General features: G+C 47.2%; 1 protein-coding gene across 7 annotated transcripts in view; it reads right to left on the bottom strand.

Annotated features, from left to right (window-relative positions):
- TCF3 (transcription factor 3) overlaps positions 1–21,404 on the bottom strand; it is a 105,690-nt gene that overhangs the window by 34,169 nt on the left and 50,117 nt on the right. For all 7 annotated transcript variants that reach the window (XM_066574485.1, XM_066574482.1, XM_066574484.1 and 4 more), the window contains exons 5-9: positions 13,534–13,601; positions 12,803–12,899; positions 10,686–10,750; positions 9,338–9,467; positions 8,942–8,991 (exon numbers count right to left, since the gene is read on the bottom strand). In XM_066574485.1, coding sequence (XP_066430582.1) covers positions 8,942–8,991; positions 9,338–9,467; positions 10,686–10,750; positions 12,803–12,899; positions 13,534–13,601 — 410 coding nt within the window. The remainder of the gene's footprint in view (positions 1–8,941; positions 8,992–9,337; positions 9,468–10,685; positions 10,751–12,802; positions 12,900–13,533; positions 13,602–21,404) is intronic.

Raw genomic sequence — 21,404 nt, forward strand, 5'->3', positions numbered from 1 at the left:
ATGCACAGTGCTTACACTACAGAGCGGGGAGCCGGGGGGGGGGGGGGGGGGGGCTGCCCGAAAAACATAAGGCGCAACCAAGACGTTTACATACAAGGATAAAAAAATCTCAAAAGATGAAAAAAGTATCAACAACCGACGCGTTTCATTTTCTTTAGATAATGGCACATCACAAGCTTACAAGCCATTCCATCCCTTTAACAGTCTGAAGAGCCCCATAATAAGACCATCACTACGGGGGGGGGGGGGGGGGGATGGGACACATTCTATCAGAGGTGCTCACCGACTTGTACTTCCAGACTCCTCACAGTCCAAGATGTCTGATGTGATCCGGACAACTATTTGCTTTGAACAGGTAGATCTGTCCTTATTGTGTGACAATCAGCATTCATTCTATGTTTCTGCAGGGTCTCACCTACATCACCACCACAAGTATGGCATTTGGTACCTAGTATTAGGTAGACCACATTGGATGGGGTGCAGGTGAGGGCACCTCGGGGCTACAGACCAAAAGCCAATTTCCTCACCGAGCAGTGGTGCTGTAGTAGATGTGGGGTGCCCAAGAGCTGCATTCCAAGTCCTGGAGGCTGCAGGACAGCCGGTAGAGCTTTACAGAGGTACGCGGTTGGGACCTTGACTTGTAGTCCTCGGTCTAGAGGAAGGCTCCGGCAGTGTTCGCTGCCTGCAAGTCTTCCAATTACTGGAGCTCAGGCCCTGCAGCACTGCATGGGTTAAGCACTCTTGGTTCAGAGACTTGGCAGGGCATCTGAAGGCAAACTAGAGGAGAGTCTAAGGGCCCTTTTACACCGGCCGCATAGAAACTGGACGACAAATTGGCCCATCTACACAGGCAACTGTTCATCTATAGAGGACGGCCGGGCCACAACAGGTCGTTGCATCTAAAGAGCATCCTTACAGAAATGCCTATCTTGTGGCATGGAGTGCCCCCATCCCCTTCTTTTTCGGCCGGCGGATGAATTCGTCACGCCAGCGGCATGTCGTCGACGTGCCGCGCGCATGCGCCGGGCACATCCGCCGAGCCGAAGCAAGAAAGATCCGGCCGTGAGGAATAGAAGACCTTCCCGGCCCGCTCCGGATGGGTAAATACTTTTAAATTCCTATTTTGGTCTCCCGCGGATCCGGACGGCTTCCATAGGCTTCAATAGAAGCCCGCGGGAGCCGTCCCCGCGGGAGACCCGCACGAAAATGGAGCATGGTCCAGATTTTTTCATGCTCCATTTTTTTTTAAATCCCTTTTATTGACCATCCGCGGGTATTTATCTACCCGCGGGTGGTCAATGCATCCCTATGGGATGCGGATCCGCATGCGGGAGATCCGCTGCGGATCTTAAATCATATTTTGCCCGTGGACATGAGGCCTTAGAGGAAACTTCCAGAGAAACAGCACGACTTCTTATTTCATGGGAAGTCCAAGTCAGGAGAGCGGATGGGTCCTCTAAGCGTAAGCATTTACGGCATATGCCAAGGATATGCTCAGCCGCTGTGGTAACTCCCGTAGAACTGAATGGAGAGAGCCGTGCGTGAGCGTGCCAACGTCCTGATTCATTCTCTCCCTAGACGAATGCCAGCTGCGTCCAGGCCACCCATTCCCTACATAGATGGCAGATAGGGGTTCAGTGGTTAAGCCATTAATGCCCAAGTTAGGAATACCCCCTTTAAACCAACATCTGAGCCCCTCTCAAAATCACATCTGCTGACAGAAAAGAGAATTAAAGAGGGAAAAAACCCGTTAGCACCAAGTTATTACCCCTTTATAGCCACCATGGAAGTAAGTTTATTTGTGCTTCTCTAGGCTCGGCCCATTCTAGGTTGGTACGTTGGTGATGAATGCCGTGTCAGGGGCTCGCAGCGGCGCTCATACACAATAAAGAGGAGATACCCGCAAGTAAAGGTTAACCTAGTCACTATGCCCCAACAGCGGCCTTCGCACCCAGCCTGGGATAGGAGTAGGCCTTTGGTCCAAGGGATACAAATCAGACACACATCATGGTTTTCCAGAAGTTGTGGCAAACCTGTACTGTAACATGTGGAGACAGCCAGAACATAACTGCAGGTCCACCGGCCCTGCTGGGCAGTAACAGCAGACAGCAGCCAGAATATAAGTGTAGGTCCACCGGCCCTGCTGGGCAGAAACAGCAGAGAGCAGCCAGAATATAAGTGCAGTTCCACCGGCCCTGCTGGGCAGAAAAAGCAGAGAGCAGCCAGAATATAAGTGCAGGTCCACCGGCCCTGCTGGGCAGAAAAAGCAGAGAGCAGCCAGAATATAAGTGCAGGTCCACCGGCCCTGCTGGGCAGTAACAGCAGAGAGCGGCCAGAATATAAGTGCAGGTCCACCGGCCCTGCTGGGCAGAAACAGCAGACAGAATATAAGTGCAGGTCCACCGGCCCTGCTGGGCAGTAACAGCAGAGAGCAGCCAGAATATAAGTGCAGGTCCACCGGCCCTGCTGGGCAGTAACTGCAGACAGCAGCCAGAATATAAGTGCAGGTCCACCGGCCCTGCTGGGCAGAAAAAGCAGAGAGCGGCCAGAATATAAGTGCAGGTCCACCGGCCCTGCTGGGCAGTAACAGCAGAGAGCGGCCAGAATATAAGTGCAGGTCCACCGGCCCTGCTGGGCAGTAACAGCAGAGAGGAGTCAGCATATAAGTGCAGCTCCATCGGCCCTGCTGGGTAGTAACAGCAGAGAGCGGCCAGAAAATAAGTGCAGGTCCACTGTATATATACAGATCGTCCGTTCTGCAGGGAGAGAAGCATGGGGGGGCTGGGGCTCCTTTTGTTTTAGAAAATCCTGTAAAATAACTCCAGAAAACCCCTTTTAATATTACTGTGAATAGTGTCATTAATCCATTCGCTGCCAGGGGTCTCTAAACATTTTGCACCTTTGGTAGCCGAGACAATTTTGTATACTTTTGATATGTACAAATAAAGCTTAAAATTACAAAAAAATATAAATAAATCAATCATACTAAGGCCTCCTGCACACGGGTGGGTTTGCATAGCAAAATTCAGAGGGGGATTCCGCAGCAAATCCAGCCCATAGCATGCTATGGAAAAATGCGATTTCCTGTCCACGAGTGGAAAATCGACTGTGATTTTCCCCCTTGTGGGTAAGAAATTGCAGCATGCTGCGATTTGCTGCGGGATATGCACGACCGGCTTCCATTGAAGTCAATAGAAGCTGTCTGTGCCATGACCATTCTGCAATCATTGTGGAATGGCCGCGGGAGCTACGTCATCACTATGGCAATGGCACGGCGTCCTCTCAACTGCGCTTGTGCCGGCCGGCACATCCGCAGCACAGGAGGCCCCGTCATCGTCATAGCGAAGGTGCGGCGTCCCCTGTACTGTGCCGCCCGGCACATTGGCGGCACAGGAGAAGGTGCCGGACAGGTAAGCAGGCCTGGTAACAGGTCGAACTCCGCTGTGGGAATCCTGCATGCAGGGTCTGACCCGCCCGTGTGCAGGCAGCCTTAACCCTTATATTTTCTGGAAGTAAGCACCTGAGACGTTATCAAAAAGCCATGCAACACTTTATACAAAAAAATAAATAAATAAATAAACTGTTATTTCTCAGGAAGGTGGTTAAAAAAAAATGCCAAGTGGTCAAGTGCAGAAAACTTGATTTAAAAAAAAAATAATTGGGGGGTGGGGTGGGGGTGGGGCAGCTTGTGCAGAGTCCACAGTTAGGCCATAAATCTGGTTTTAAATTAAGATTAAGATTTTTTTTTTTTTTTAAAGTAACCACCTGTCAATCAGAAAAGGACACACCTTAAAGGTAAGTGCACCTCTAAGCCCTGTATGTCCTGCATGCAGTGATGATGGCCGCGCAGCTCTCACTGAGGGTCGATCAGGTGTATGAAAGTAGACAAAGGTTTGTGCTTTTGTTTACTCTGTAGAACTTGTCAGACAACGATTGCTTACGGTGACCGTTAATGGGTTAAAAATATATATATTTGACTCTCTTCAATCTGTGATAAATACCATAGACATCCCCTCTAGTGGTAACGATCACCGGGTACCGCTAGAGAAGTAGTCAGCGCTAGAGAAGTAGTCAGCGCTAGAGAAGTAGTCAGCGCTAGAGAAGTAGTCAGCGCTAGAGAAGTAGTCAGCGCTAGAGAAGTAGTCAGCGCTAGAGAAGTAGTCAGCGCTAGAGAAGTAGTCAGCGCTAGAGAAGTAGTCAGTGCAGTGATCCAGCTGCAGACAGGACAGAAGCAATGGAACTGTATCGAAACAACCTTCCTGAGGTCTGTGTGTACGCGGCGAGGGGCTAATTAGGTGCAGGGGGGAGACTAGCTGAGGAAGTGCCAGTCTCACTCCTATTCTGAAGGGGGGGGGGGGGGGGGACATGGGGAGGGGTGAGGAGAACCAGATGAAAAGTCCATGCTGCACAAATCCCCACTTGTGCAAAAATGTAGGACTTTATGCGTGTCCCCTCAGACTTGCTCACACATGTACAGCGTTCATACTAGGACACACCAAAACACACTGAACTGGGGCAAAAGAAATTTGCAGTTTGGTAGCGCCATATAATTAGACCCTAAATCTATCGTTTTACAGATTTTTAAAATCAAAGCGGTCGTCTGAGAATCAGTTTTTCTTCTTCTTTAAGGAGGTTTCTCATGAAATAAAGTAACAGTTAAGCCTAGACTCCCCCTCTCCTAGCAGCTCCTAATATGGAGCATGTAAGAGACCAAGATCACAGCTCTAGGTGCCACCTAGCCCAAGATATGGACTGCAGAAACACATTCTTAAATGAATGCTGCAAGTATATGCAGCTCCACTTCAACCGCAACCCGCTTCCACTTAAAACAAGTCAAAGCTCACAGCTTAAGGTCGGATCTAGTCTGAGATTGAGATATGTCCTTGCTGCTAAAGCCTCTAACGATCTTGGCTACTGACATGCCTACATATGAGATACATCCCTGGCAGGGAAAGGGTTAAATGAACGCCAAGTAGGGTGATGGACTGCATTAAAAAGGAACATTCATTTTCTTCCCCACCTGTTACCAGGCAATATACACAACTAGTCAGCACTCCAAATCTGCCATACGTCCAAACTAGCTGGCTGCTACTGACATCGTAACACATTGCTGGATTCCATGCACGAGGTGTTACTATATGGCATTGACACATTCTGTCCAAGCAGAGGCCATGCAGTTTAACCCTTTAATGACGCGGCCTATTTCAGCCGTAAGGATGCAACGATTTTTTGGGGGATTTTCATCTCCACTTTTTAAAAGCCATAACTTAATTTTCCCGTACGGCCGTATGAGGGCTTGCTTTTTGTGTGGTGAACTGTAGTTTTTATCGGTGCCATTTTTGAGTACATAAACTATATTGTAAAACTTTTATTAAATTTTTTTTTTTTTTTATGATCGCAGGGAGAGAAAACGCATCAATTCTGCCATAGATTTTTGGGTTTGTTTTTTTTCTTTTTTACAGTGTTATTCATGCAGCATAAATGACAATACATTTTTCTGCGGGTCGGTACAGTTACAACAATACCAAATTTTTTTTTTAATTTTTTTTTTTAAGGTTTTTCTACTTTTTCACAATTAAACTTTTTTTAATTTTTATTTTCTAAAATCGCTGCATTCAAAGTCCTATACTTTTATATTTACCCTGGGCGGAGCTCTGTGAGGGCTTGTTTTTTGCGTGACGAGCTTTTTGATAACTTTTATTGCGGTTTTTGGGAGGCAATGAAAGAAAAAAAAAAAAAAGTATTTTGCCTTTTTTTTTTTAACGCTTTTCACGGTGCAGGATGAAAACTGCTCAGTTTATTGTAAGAGTTGTCACGGATACGACAATACCAAATTTTATGTTATTTAAAAAATTTTTTTTTTAATACTAATAGGGAAAAAAAGCACAAAAAAATAGTCTTAACATTTTTTTTTAATCTCTGTAAGGGACCTTACCATAACAGCTATGATAAAGCATTGAAAGACTTCAGTTCTGCAATGTCTTATCCCTTGTAATAGCGATCATATCTGGCGTCTTGTTGCCATGGCAACCTGTCAGCCCTCCACGATTACATTGCGGGGGGGGGGGGGGGGGGGGGTCCAATGACGTCACAGAGGGAACGTCAAACTAATTTAGCAAAGGTAAGAGAAAAAACAAACCACTATGGTTAATTAAAGAAGTTATTAATATAGAAGAAAGGAAGTCTGCCGATAAGAGGGTTAAAGAAACGAAGTGTAGCTGAAGGTTGTAGAACATCAGCCGGAAGGAGGCAAAGCATTAATGCTGACAAAGCACAAAAGAGGGAGAAACGGCCAAATCCATTAAGGAGGATTAAAACTTTATCACTTATTTTACTGACAGAAGAAAAACTGTGGAATTACAAAAAATAAACAATGGGGATAATAACAATATGACCGGAGATCAGGGCACCGCTGGGCATTCCAATAGATACTTCTGTTCTGTATCTCCAGGATGACAATATGTTTGGGCCCGGTAGTCCCTCTAGTTATCAGGATGATCCTATGTTTGGGCCCGGTAGTCCCTCTAGTTATCAGGATGATCCTATGTTTGGGCCCGGTAGTCCCTCTAGTTATCAGGATGATCCTATGTTTGGGCCCGGTAGTCCCTCTAGTTATCAGGATGATCCTATGTTTGGGCCCGGTAGTCCCTCTAGTTATCAGGATGATCCTATGTTTGGGCCCGGTAGTCCCTCTAGTTATCAGGATGATCCTATGTTTGGGCCCGGTAGTCCCTCTAGTTATCAGGATGATCCTATGTTTGGGCCCGGTAGTCCCTCTAGTTATCAGGATGATCCTATGTTTGGGCCCGGTAGTCCCTCTAGTTATCAGGATGATCCTATGTTTGGGCCCAGTAGTCCCTCTAGTTATCAGGATGATCCTATGTTTGGGCCCGGTAGTCCCTCTAGTTATCAGGATGATCCTATGTTTGGGCCCGGTAGTCCCTCTAGTTATCAGGATGATCCTATGTTTGGGCCCGGTAGTCCCTCTAGTTATCAGGACGACAATATGTTTGGGCCCAGTAGTCCCTCTAGTTATAAGGATGATAATATATGTTTGGGCTCGGTAGTCCCTCTAGTTATCAGGATGATCCTATGTTTGGGCCCGGTAGTCCCTCTAGTTATAAGGATGATCCTATGTTTGGGCCCGGTAGTCCCTCTAGTTATAAAGATGATCATATGTTTGGGCCCGGTAGTCCCTCTAGTTATAAGGATGATCATATGTTTGGGCCCGGTAGTCCCTCTTGTTATAAGGATGATCCTATGTTTGGGCCCGGTAGTCCCTCTAGTTATCAGGATGACAATATGTTTGGGCCCGGTTGTCCCTCTAGTTATAAGGATGATAATATATGTTTGGGCCCGGTAGTCCCTCTAGTTATAAGGATGATCCTATGTTTGGGCCCGGTAGTCCCTCTAGTTATAAGGATGATAATATGTTTGGGCCCGGTAGTCCCTCTAGTTATCAGGATGATAATATGTTTGGGCCCGGTAGTCCCTCTAGTTATAAGGCTCTCGCCAATGTTATAAGTGAACTTCCGTGCTTAAAGTTGAGTAAGGCGATGGGTCCAGATGGCTTCACCTCATAGTTCTTAAAGAACTCCAATCTAATTGGCCTAATTGGCTTCTGCCTCATTGTTTTTTTCTTGCCTTCTTCTGGATCAACAAGGGGCGGTGAAAACAGGCTGAACTAGATGGACATTGTCTCCCTTAAGCCTAACATACTATGTTACTATGTAACCAGTCCCTTCTAACAGGTGATGTTCCTGATGACTGGAGAACGGTCAATGTTGTACCCATCCATGGGAAGGGTAGTAGAGAAGAAGCCGGGAACTACAGGCCAGTTTGACATCTGGAGGAGCTAAACTAATGGAAAGTCTCCAGAAAGAGGAAATCTGACAACGTAAAAACTAACAACCTGTTGGACCTAATCAGCCTGGCTTTACTGCAGAGGTTTCTGAACATTTCCAGAGGGTCGGACCGCAGGGAAAGGGGAACGACAGGCTGTCAGGTGAAGAACACTACACGGTCCCCTAGTTCCTTATACATAGAGGGCAAGGCATATTGACGGCTCCTAAATATGTGTAGTTTAAACCTTCATGAAAAATTAAGGAAATGACCAATAACCGTTTTCTAGAGCCCATTGTATTTTTTTGCACAACAGGCTTTATCGTAATATATACTATATTTGCTACTATATTTCACAGTGCTGTAGCAATTACCAACAGTTAGGTGCTTGGCTCAACAAGGCTGACAATCTAAATCCCCCTACTTGGAGAAACACAGTTGGGCCAACTTCATATGAAGCCTAATAACCTGCGTGGGATGAAACTGGAGAATAACGAGAAGATCCATTCTAAGACCATTCCTCTCATTAGCGAGTGAGGACCCCTACCAATCATGCATGAACCCGCCCTGTATCAGGCGGTACAGGGCCGCAAGGATTCTGCATTCTTTGCCATATAGGCTGCACTAGTGCATGATGTCTACATGAGGCCACGGGCTGCGAAGGGACAGAAGGGTAGAATTTTGAATCAAATTAACGTGGCCACTAAATGTATTTAAAGGGAACCTGTCAGCAGGTATGAGCACCATAAACTAAGTTATCCTATACCCCCCCCCCGATCCAGCGCGGTCACCTCTAAAAGCCAATGTTGAGCATGCAGCTGTACAAGCGCACTCCCTGACTGCTATGGGGGTGCACCCACACAACGCAGCCAGCAGCCCAGTCCACACTGACCTTTCTGGGCGACGGTGCTAGATCGGGCAGCCAGGTAAGTATAATACCTCTCCGGATTACAGGGATCCTGCCATAACTTATGGTGCTCATACCTGTTGGCAGGTTCCCTACAGGAGCGGAAGACTCCTGTAAGATCTTGTATTACCTGCAGATTTGATTCTTTGTTGAAATCTAGAACATTCATTATATTGCATGAACACCACTTACGGATGAAGGGAGTCCTGGAGGCACCTTCCGAACCTTCTTAGGTTGTACATCTGTAAGAAAAGTGTCTGATTACTGACTTATGAAGGGGACAGCAATGCCAAAATCAAGTGAGCCAAGTGGTAATGGGTAGAACAAAAGTTCGGCTGACTTCACATGCAGCAGATTTCTGTAATGGTCGTCTTCACCTGAGCGGGGCTTGCAGAAACGCATGTGCTTGTACCAAAACCGACCAATTCAGAGGAAATGGAAGGGATTAGTCACAAGTCTGTTGTGTGTGAATCCCGCCTTCTAACCAATCAGTTGTACACAAGCCTGCAGCATGTGTGAGCCGAGAATGTGGTTAATTAGCCAGTTGTATCAACTGCACATACACACAGTACAAGGTAAACGCTATACCAATGTTGCCATCTCCAGGACGCCGTCGCGAGCTGGTCGGGTAGGGATAATAATGTGAGCCTCCTTTTCCTCCGCTGGGTGAAAGTGCATTGGGGCTATTCATGCCTAAATCACCAGTCATAAAGCCGGGCTTTTTTGGGGGGAAAAAAACAAAAAACAGAAGTCAAACTTAAAGGCATTGAAATACTTGTGTCATTTCTGTATACAGCTCTAGTAGACGAAGGATAGTACAGGGTCCATATTATACATAGTAAATCAAGGAGGGTGAATACAGCCCCTCATCCTGGTGTGACTACTGCGGCCGCTACACTGCAGTAACAAGTCATCTTCATGTCTACCTGAACTACAATGCTGATGGGCTATCAATATCAGACTGGTGGGGTCTCAGTACATGAAACTCCTACCAAGCCGGTGGATGGAGGGGCTTCAGTGCCATACCTATCCACAGGTTATACCTACAGTGGACCTGCACAGCCTATGGATATGGGTGGTGATCGTCTAATCCTGGCTACCCCTGATAATGAGCCGCCATCAGGTGCCATAGAGGCTGCTGCAGTAAAACACCAGAACACAGTATGTAGAAGTGGAACAAAAACTAAAATTAGGAGCAAATCTGGAAAAATTTGTATTTTTCAGAATGGAACAGTTTCTGCTTGTAGAGGGCGGTCACACCACACAGAATATTACAGTAACCGTCGTTTATTAACGCTAATCGTACATTATATGACAGCATCATTATTTCAACTCTCTTTTCACCATGCTGATTGTTCTCCATGCTGATTGTTCTCCATGCTGATGCCCGTCTTACAAGCTTCTCATTTGCCCAAGCGGATGAGATGGTGACGTCATCACCCGCTCCTCCGCGCTCTGGCAGCGCATTCAGACTGCATGATTCTTGTAGGGAGTCCTACAGATTTTATTCACTAAGCGTTCAGCGTTCCATGTGACACCACATTTCTGAACGATCGGGGGTTAAACTGAACGAGCCGGCGCAGATTGTTATGCCGGTTAAAGCTGTACGGTGAGCGAGAAACGCCCGAATCTCGTTTAAACTGAACAATCATCGTTCACTTTTGTTGAAACCATTTTCTGAATGGTGATCGTTGCATGTGAGCGCAGCGGTCAGACACCAAGCTACTGGAGCTTCTGCACAGCAGGGGGCGCTATGCAGACTCTCTGCAAGGGTCTTTTACAAAGGCACGGACTGTCTGGACTTTATGGGCGGTCCTGAAGTGGTTAAATAACAGGTTTAAGAAGGTGTGATTTTCTTTAAGAACTGCATGTGTTATTGTTTCGGGCCAGCTGTATATGTTCCTCTATGCACACAAAGCAGGTAGATGATGAGTACCTGGTTCAGACCAGGCATCCCAGGGTCTCTGCCAAATGTAGGGTATGGCGGTCGATCGTTCTTCCCTGAAATACATAAGCCAGGAGTAAAGAGATTATACCTTCCCAAAGTGAGAAAACATACGGTCATCTTAGTACGCCTCCAACTTCTTAAAGCTCCCCATAAGCAGCCCTCATCTGTGCGCACGGTTACTACTACTATTGGTTCTTCTATCAAGTAGAACAATTCCTAGATGCTGCAGCGGCATCTGTGAATAGCCTCCCTGCAGCTGCTCCCTCCCCCCCTCTCCACAGCCTCCCTGCAGCTGCTCCCTCCCCCCCTCTCCACAGCCTCCCTGCAGCTGCTCCCTCCTCCCCTCTCCACAGCCTCCCTGCAGCTGCTCCCTCCTCCCCTCTCCACAGCCTCCCTGCAGCTGCTCCCTCCTCCCCTCTCCACAGCCTCCCTGCAGCTGCTCCCTCCTCCCCTCTCCACAGCCTCCCTGCAGCTGCTCCCTCCTCCCCTCCACAGCCTCCCTGCAGCTGCTCTCCATAGTCTCCTCCTCTCTCCACAGCCTCCCTGCAGCTGCTCTCCATAGTCTCCTCCCCTCTCCACAGCCTCCCTGCAGCTGCTCCCTCCTCCCCTCTCCACAGCCTCCGCAGCTGCTCCCTCCTCCCCTCTCCACAGCCTCCGCAGCTGCTCCCTCCTCCCCTCTCCACAGCCTCCGCAGCTGCTCCCTCCTCCTCTCTCCACAGTCTCCGCAGCTGCTCCCTCCTCCTCTCTCCACAGTCTCCGCAGCTGCTCCCTCCTCCTCTCTCCATAGTCTCCGCAGCTGCTCCCTCCTCCTCTCTCCATAGTCTCCGCAGCTGCTCCCTCCTCCTCTCTCCATAGTCTCCGCAGCTGCTCCCTCCTCCTCTCTCCACAGCCTCCCTGCAGCTGCTCCCTCCTCCCCTCTCCATAGTCTCTGCAGCTGCTCCCTCCTCCCCTCTCCATAGTCTCCGCAGCTGCTCCCTCCTCCTCTCTCCATAGTCTCCGCAGCTGTTCCCTCCTCCTCTCTCCATAGTCTCCACAGCTGTTCCCTCCTCCTCTCTCCATAGTCTCCTAAGAACGGCAGCTGTAACCCGATTTCTCAGAGTAGGAACCCCTGTGCAGATGTTATCAGTAATTTCAGAAAGTGATGATTGCAGGCGGGGGACCAGAGGACTATATGTAGACAAAGAATCATTTATCTGTAATAACCTAAGAAACCTAACAGCTCCACGTATGCTATTAATTTAAGGGAAAAGAATTTAGGCAACTCATTAGGGTTTATTCACAGGAGCAACTTTTATTCACAGTCAATGGGCAAACTTTTAGTCCAAAACACCCAAGAGTCCACGCAGAGACCCCCTGTACTCCGCTCTGCACAGATTCAAGAGATTCTAGAGGGGAAAACACTGGACAAAAAAGGGGGATGACCCGGATTACACGCACCTCTTTTTTACGTCTAACCCATACATGTCACATACACTTTAAAAGCACTGAAAATCAGACTCGTGTGAATAAGGCCTAAAACTGTAAGAAAACAAAATGACAGAAATGAGTGTTTTGAACTTTTGTAACCGGGTGCTAACTACTTTCTGCATTAGGGTTATAACTTTTTTTTTTTTTAAACAACCTCAAATTCCTGTATCCTAATTTTATGTACTTTTGCCTAAAAACAAAGAATTTGATATTTCGATGATATTTTACTGCATGTGTGACGGCCCCCTCAGAGTGGTTTCACATCTGCAGCAGTACCTCGGAGATCCCGTTGAGAATCTGGCTGAAAAGTGCTGAACGCAGCGTTTTTACTTTTGCCCGGAAGCCGGCGGACCCCACTGATCCAGAGGCGGATCCTTTCGGCTGAGGGAATTCCCCTTTCCTGCTCCGTGGGATCCCCAGCGCAGATGTGAGAGCACCCTAAGCCTGCTGCAATGCAACCTGACCTCAGACTTAGTGGACACTACAAACAGTCCCCGTCACTCCTGTGTAGGGGGCTACTGTAAAGATATATATATTTATATTCATAGGTCAAACAACATTTTCCTAAAACCCCTGATGCCAGAGAGACCGCCAGACGTACAGTAAGGGTAGTGCCATCCCTGATCGCCCGCACTCACCCACAAGTCCTGACGACAGGAAGGTTGAAGATGACAGATTGCCTTCATGCGAGGGAACCTCCCTGTGCTCCCCATAGTGACTGCCATCGCTGTAGCCCTGCGGGAACACAAGGCCGGGTTACAGATATTACGGGACAATACAACATCCAGGACATTAATGGTTTATGGGTAATGTGACCGGCGAGGTGCCAACACACAGGAGACTGATAACACGTACAACGAGGTTCTCATAGAGTGCAATTTGACCATAAAGCGTCATTTTAGTTAAATGCAGACAGACTCATCGCAGGCATCGCAGGCGGCCTTGTTGGAAGTTACTGCCCAATAGTAAGGCGGGCTCACACGGGCAGAAGTGTAACCCGTGGCATTTTACAGCCGTGAAGCCGGCGGTGACCCGGCGTACGGCTGCCACATTGTACTGTGCGTGACAGCGCACCTCACACCCAGTCATACGCGGTACACCAGTTTGTTTATACGTCCGGGATATACGCACGGCACATACACAAGGTCTAGGCAAACAACGGGCGCTATCTCGCGTATATACCAGGCAACATTGAACCTGCTGCGTTCTTTTTTGCACTCACAAATTACAGACGTCTGACATATTGATGTGACGGGATCGGCACAAGCCAATGTTACCGCGTATCAGACGGGCGCACAGAGCCCATGTAATACCCAGTAAGCATACGCCCGTGTGAGCCCAACCTACTTCTATGGAATGGTTTACTTACTCTGCCCTGGTCAAAGGTGGGCCCATCACTTGTTGCCCAAGAGCCGGAGCCGCTCCTTTCTTCCATCCCTGTAAGAGGTAAAGGACATTCAGTCTGCAGGTCGGAAACATCAAACAGCAGGGTGGTAAAGCAAAACAAGAAGCGCCAAACAGAGGAGAGCGAGATAAGACAGGAGATCCACCACCCGTCTGATGAAGGGACACCCCTTTACTAAATCATCACCGATTCATCCCAAATGAACCAAATGGGATATAGATAGATATATTTTATACACATACACTTTATTTTACAACTTTGGTAGAATGGGGGAGGGGTTACAACAAAAATGAAGGTAAATCAGTGGATGATCACATCCCAATGAATCTTGTAGACCAGAGCCAGTACCCTCTCCTGCCGTTCTCCGTCGGACCGGTCGCACTTTGAGGACCCCAACATTTTGTTTTCTCCTTCCCCTTTTTCCTGTGACGCCGCTGCCTGAACTCTGCTTTTTACGGCACAAGTCGTAGTTTTCAATGGTTACATTTAAATGGGTTTTACAGGACTAAATTATTAACCCCTTAATGCCCCATGGTGTGCAGTAGTTACATCATGGAGGTTTGTAGGGAGTTGATCCATCACCTTACAATACGGGTGCCGGCTGTTACTTACAGCTGACCCCCGCCCACAACAGCTGCAATCAGCACGCCCACTGAGCGCAGTTAACCCTTTAAGTGCCACCAATTCTGACAGCGGCATTCAAAAGCCCCGATCGGAGTTTGGGGATTCCAAACTGCCCCTCATGTTGACTGTGAGGAGCTGTTCGGATGCCTGTCAGATCGCGGTATAATGTTATACTACGGTATTACATTATACTGCAGGAGCCATCAACCCACCGCAAGTTCATGTCCCCTATGGGGAGTAAAGGAAAATTTAAAAATCCGTTTAAATAAGGTCTTATTAATAGACTTTTATTCCATACAAGTCCGATCTATCACAGGAACGCATTATTCACCCAGCACGGAGAATGCAGTCAGAGGGGGGGGGGGGGGGGGGGGGAAAGAAACTTGAGATTTGTGCTTTTTTGGTCACCCTGCCTCCAAGAAAAAAAATGTAATAAAAAGCGATCAGGTGTAAAGTTAAGTCTGGAATGGCGCATCCTTTCTGCATTAACCATGTGCTTTATGTAGGGCGTTATTTTATTAGTTTGGACTTTTATGAAAGTGGCGATACGGGTCAATGTTTTTAACTTCAAAATGTGAAAAGGAACATGAATGTAAAATTAAGCTTTTTTTAAAACAAAAAACCTACCCAATTACGTTTTTTTGTCCCCATAAGGGACTTGGACTAACGTGATCGTTTCAGTAAGTCTCTACACCATATATACACAATAAAATCTCTTATATCAGTAATTAGGAGACATGACCTCATTTACCCGTTTCGTACGGCTCAGATTATTCATAATCAATTATTTTGTATCTACCGGTTCATTAATATACAATTGCACTGTATATACACGTCTAGACTGGCATCATGGGCGACCGTGGCCCAACATTATTAGCCCTGAAATGCCCTTTGATTGTTACGGCATCCAGTCTCAGCTTGGTTGCGCTGCGGCGACTTCCCAGGATCCGCGATCGAACGCTCGTCGGCCATACTTGTTCTAGTGCGTCACCGCCGCTATTAAACACAGTTGCGGGAAACTGACAGCACAGCGCCACTTCTGAGTGGCACGCAAGAACGGACTCCTAGCCAACGGATCCACTGCCACCTGTGTCACTAAATAGGCATTTATGGCGTGTTTTTATTCAAACTCCGGCTGGTTTCTCCACCCGCTGGTAATCTTTTCAGCGCCGGCAATGACTCTAAAGAGCTCCTCACACAACAACCCGGGTCAGTCCCACCGTCCATCATTCTCTACAACGTGGGCAGACATTACACAGGGACATGCTATTACTGTGTGGCGGGGGTCGGGCACAAAGGAAAACACCATTACTGAGAATTTGGAGGGGAAAAAAAAAAAACTAATTCGGACTTTGTTTTCAAACAATCGTACGGTTAAAATAAGCATAAACGGTAAATTTAATCTGTCTATATAATTATGGAAATACCATTTTTTATATTCTTTAGCTTTAAAAAATAAATAACCTTCTTAAAAACGAAATTTAATAATTCTGCCCCCCTAACATCAGACAGCACATGTATGGATGGCCTTATGTTAGGATTTTCAGGTCGTCCACCATTGGTGGAACATTGGCCAGCTACCTTAATAATCTGGTCAGCACCTCCCCTGGCTTAGAGGGAACCTTCTGCCCAATCCCCATTTGTATCGGAGAGGGGTTTGGTGTTCCACGTCTCTGACTGCAGTGAGGGCTCCTGAAGCCAGAGAGGTTGTGAGAAGGCCGAGGGAAGGCGACAGACTTACTACAGCTTTACCTGCCATGTGTTAGTGCAGCTTTATATGGAATCCATTGTCAGAAGGAGGCATTGGGGAGCATCACGGAGCATCACGGGGGCATTGGGGAGCATTGGGGAGCATCACGGAGGCATCACGGAGCGAAAATTAATTTGCCAGAGTGAACTGATAAAGCGATGGCCGTCTGCTCGGGCTTCACTTTGATAGACATATCTTTAAACAGGGCCGTTCAGCTGGCGGCCCCAATGAATGACAAACGCTGAATGGTCCCTGTTTAAACCAAACAATTAGTGAATGAACCAACGCTTTGTGTGCATAAAGCAATGGAAGATAAGCAAACAAACGATGGTTCAGTCGTTAGCCATGTTTACACTGAATGATGGTTACATTTATGTCTAACGGTAATCGTTGGGTGTAGGCGCCCCTCGTGCCGCTCACACGCAGCCCTTTTTTACAGCGTTCAGGAGACGTTTAAAGTGCCGACTAAAAACGGTGACTTGTTAATGCACAAAATATGTAAAAAAAGGCAACAAACGCTGCAAAACGCTGCATTGAAAACCTTTTACAAAACGCTTGTGTGACAGACAGCGGCCTCAGAGCGGTTGGTAACTGGAGATCCAGGACACCATCAGGGGAGCACCAGAGGAGGTTGGCCTCTTGAGCCCTGAAGGGACAGTTAGACTGCCCCCTCATCACTACCCTCCAGCCGTTTCCAAATTACTACACCAGGATGGATGCAACCAATTTACTGATCTACTATATTATAAAGCCACAAAGTAGACATATGGGAGGGAAAACAGTCGAGTGGTGTCATAATGGACAACCAGGAAAAGTACCAAAAAAGTAGGCTGAAGGAGGAAACCACTGCCTGAAGAACTCTGTCCAGAGGTCAAGTCCTAATTAGAAATAATGGCCAGTTTAAGGTTAACAGAAGGTGCGCAAAGTCAACCAGCTGGCCACTTTGTAGATCTGGCTAACAGAAGCATTCACCCACTTGGCTCAGGAAGAAGACACTGCTCATCAAGTGAGCTTTGAACCCTGAAGGGGAAAGGGGAAAGGGGAAAGGGGAAAGGGGAACCCCCGGGGAACCCCCCCCCCCCCCTTCTCCCCCAAATATTGTAGGCCGTCCGAATGGTACTCGTGGAAACATACTGAATCAATAGATTATGGTCCAAACTCCAGGATCTTGCTCTGTCAAGATAGTAAGAACTGCAAGCTTTACATCTAGTGGGGGGAGAGGTTCTTGCTGGTGTCCTGGAACACATCACAATGAAGGAAGCACAATCTGCTGATTACAATGAAGGGAGACGCTACTTTTGGGAGAAATGTGGGATCCAACCTTAGGATAATTTCATCATGCAGAATTTTAAAAAGGTAGGGTTTGATGAAGGAAGGAGCTAATATCTCCTTGAAGTGGGAGTAGCTAGAAATGCTGTCTTTAAAGGGGTTGTCCCGCGCCGAAACGGGTTTTTTTTTTTTTCAACCCCCCCCCCCGTTCGGCGCGAGACAACCCCGATGCAGGGAGGTAAAGAAAGCTCACCGGAGCGCTTACCTTAATCCCCGCGCTCCGGTGACTTCTCTACTCACCGCTGAAGATGGCCTCTTCCTCCGTGGACCGCAGCTCTTCTGTGCGGTCCACTGCCGATTCCAGCCTCCTGATTGGCTGGAATCGGCACGTGACGGGGCGGAGCTACACGGAGCTACACGGAGCCCCATAGAAGACTGCAGAAGACCCGGACTGCGCAAGCGCGGCTAATTTGGCCATCGGAGGCCAAAAATTAGTCGGCTCCATGGAGACGAGGACGCTAGCAACGGAGCAGGTAAGTATAAAACTTTTTATAACTTCTGTATGGCTCATAATTAATGCACAATGTACATTACAAAGTGCATTATTATGGCCATACAGAAGTGTATAGACCCACTTGCTGCCTCGGGACATCTCCTTTAAAGAAAACTCTAGGATGTCAGAAAAGATGGGTTTAAATAGAACCAGAGTGTCTTCAGGTCTTATGGATGGATTGCTTTCCCCAGAGGCATCTTCATCTCCCAGATTGCCTTTACAAATCCACAATTCTTGTCGGGGGGGGGGGGGGGGGGGATTATCACCTAGAAGTTGTCGGAATGCAATGAAAGTTTGATTTTAATGTTGATATACGTAGTACCAGTGTTTCTGGGGGCGCAACACGCCACTTACTAATATAATATAGTGAAAGGGATTGGAGTTGGCTACAGGTCCTAAACCAGCAGAGCTGGACAGCAGCCGTGTGCATACAGGACCTGTGATGTCAAAATCATGTGATCAGTCACTGGGGCTATGAGCTCCGCCCCTGATCACATCACTGTGACATCATAGGACGTGTAAGCACACAACTGCTGCCAGGCTCTGCATGTTTTAGGACCTGTGATGTCAGTCATGTGATCAGAGGCGGAACTCAGAACATCGGTGACTGATCACATGGCAGTGACATCACCACATGTAACTCAGACAGGCGGTCGCTCAGTTTTTCTCAAATAATATTTTTGCTCTGATATTGTAATCAAAATATGAACACTTGAAGGGAGGCTCTTGTACCCTGTTCTGTCTTGGATACAAGATGTAACATAGTATGTTAGGCTGAATGAAGACAACCACCATCTAGTTCAGCCTGGTTTAACCTCCCCCTTGCTGATCCAGAGGAAGAGAAAAAAACAAACAAAAAACAGCGAGCCAATTAGCTCCTATGGAAGAAAAAAATTCCATCCTGACTCCATAATGGCAGCCAGAGTAATCCCTGGATCACCATCTGAGATCAACAACCTGCTGGTCACCTAATGTCTATATCCTGTAATATCACAGCACTCTAGAAAGACATCCAGTCCCTCTTAAACTCCTCTATGGATCCTGCCATCACCACGTCCTCAGGCAGAGAGTTCCACAGTCTCACTGCTCTTACAGTAAAGAACCCCCTTCTGTGTTGGTGATGAAACCTGCTTTCCTCTAGATGTAGCGGATGCCCGCTTGTTACCGTGGCAGTCCTGGGTATAAACAGATCATGGAGAGATCCTTGTATCGTCCCCTCATGTATTTATACAGTTATTTGGTCGCCCCTTAGCCGTCTTTTTTCCGGGATGAATAATCCCAGTTTTGATGCCTCTCTGGGTATTCCAGTCCTCTCATTCCATGTATTAGTTTAGTTGCCCTTCCTTGAACCCCCTCAAGCACTGCAACATCTTTCCTGAGCCCCGGTGACCAGAACTGTACGCAGTATTCCATGTGGGGCCTGACAAGTGCCTTATATAGTGGGGGGATAATGTTCTTGTCACCAATCTACAAGAGGTATAGGGGCGAGGGACATGTGCATAACCTTACATTTATCAATATTGAACTTCAATTGCCATCCCCCCCCCCCCAAGCCCCCAGCTTGTCTAGGTCCTTAGAGGCATACATGTTGTGGAGGCATTCCTGTGATACGCTGGTGTATCCCGCAGAGCATTATCCTGCTGGAAGATGCCTCTTGGAAACCGCCGCCCGTCTCTGGATGGCAGTCAGCACAACAGTTGGAGCTGCTGGTGCTTGTCGGATGATTAGACGACCTACACTACTGGTGGTCTGTAGGGGGCATCCTGAGGCCGGTCACACTGTGCATGCCCTCACACAATTACAGGTCCCCGACACCTGTCTGGTCAGTAAGGCTCAGGTGACGGGCAAGTCATCGATAGAACCATCCAGCTTCTCACATTCCAATAATGCGCCCCTCTCGCTCTGTTAATTGGGCAAAAAGTCTTTCATTGTGTCGTAGAGGAGTCTAGTGGTCAACAAGCTCTACACAAGCAGAAAAAAAAAGGCCACTGCACACAAGGAGCCACCAAGCTTTCTTTCTTTTTAATAGGCCGAGGCTGGAACCACTTTTAGGGCTTCAGGTAGCAAAACGGTTCATCTAATCAGCCACCAACACTAAATTACTTACATGTCTGCCCGAGATGTAACAGCATGCCACGTTTTGCAGCAAAACGGCAACTCCTGGGAGACTGATGTTTTTGACAATGAGTATTAACCCAATTGTGTTCTGTCAAAGGCATATTTTTCATCAGTATTTTGTGAGCCAAAACCAGAAGCAGAACGTACAGAGAGAAAGAACGGAAAGATCTGCATTTCTTCTGCATTTTGGACCCGCTCCTGGTTTTGTCTCACAAACTACGGATGAACAATACACCCGTGTGAAGGAGCCCTGAAGCAGAGACTCTTACTGTGAGTACACTTGGACGGTCTTCAGGTGGGTTTTGATAAAAGGTCTAATATGCCCTGTATAGCCGAGACGTGTGTGTATGTGGAGAGGTTACATCTTAGACCCATTGAATTGTGGAAATCGACTCATCAGTTTAAAACTGTTAACATTCTGATAAACTGGAGGACTTGATGAAGAATATCTTCTTTCTGATAGTTATTCTAGCTCCATACATTTCAAGGCTGGTAACCAGCTGCCTTTCAGTCAAAATGTAGAGATTACTTTTGCCAACTCTTATCAGATCTTCCCTAGAACGGATGGGTTTAGTGGAAAAGGGACGCCATAGACCAAGTCCATATTCCAGTTATGATAAAACTTGCTAATAAATTGTCTTTGGGGTTCAAAGAGAAGGACCTTGTGTGCTTCTAGGTGTTTTTTCTTTAATAGCCAACAAGACCATTTGAGGGGGACCCATTTCTTTGAGGGGAGATGAACACTTGTGGTTTAAGGGCCCATTCTCCTGGGTTCTGCTTCTGGCAACAAACTAATTCTGACTTTTAGGTGAGCCGCTGAAATGCACAGAACAATTCCTTTGGCTCAACAGGTTGTTTCTGAAGCCAGGCCCGCACGTCTTGAGTCTGTTAACAGGTCCACTTCTCGTAGTTGATCATCTTCTTCAGATCTGTGAGAATGGAAGGACCACAAACCAGAGTTGGAGCGATCTCTTACCACCTTGTAATGAAGTGGGGAAGTTGTCCTCCAACCCACCTAGCATCACTGCATCCCTGGGTTACTGTTGCTGGGATTACAGAGATTACATCCTCCCTCAGCCCACTTGGACGCCACCTCCCAGTCTGTAGGATGATCTTGCTTGAGGGCACTGCTTATCGTCTTGGATTTCTCCTCTGGGAACCAGTCTGCTACCTTTTCTAGTATTTTGTTTAATGTCAGACAAACAAATGTAAGAGCTGGAAGAGGAAATACGTACGTACGTTAGGCGAAAGGACTGACTACTAATTCTCTAACTTCCCAGTGTCATACAAACTTGAAATTTGGCAAGAGCATTCTTTAGGTCCTAAATAGGATTGAATAATCAAGTTGTGACTTCTTTATTTTTCCTAAATGCAAAAGTAAGTGACCCCCTATGTGTGTTATTAGTTAGATTACATCTGCACCACACAAACGTGAAAATTGGCACAAACATTCTTTAGATCCTAAATAGGGAAAGTTAAGTGGTTGCAACTTCAACCTGCCTCCCCTCTCTGTGTGTACAT

The sequence above is a fragment of the Eleutherodactylus coqui genome, chromosome 7 (genome assembly GCF_035609145.1).
Source record: "Eleutherodactylus coqui strain aEleCoq1 chromosome 7, aEleCoq1.hap1, whole genome shotgun sequence".
NCBI lineage: Eukaryota > Metazoa > Chordata > Amphibia > Anura > Eleutherodactylidae > Eleutherodactylus > Eleutherodactylus coqui.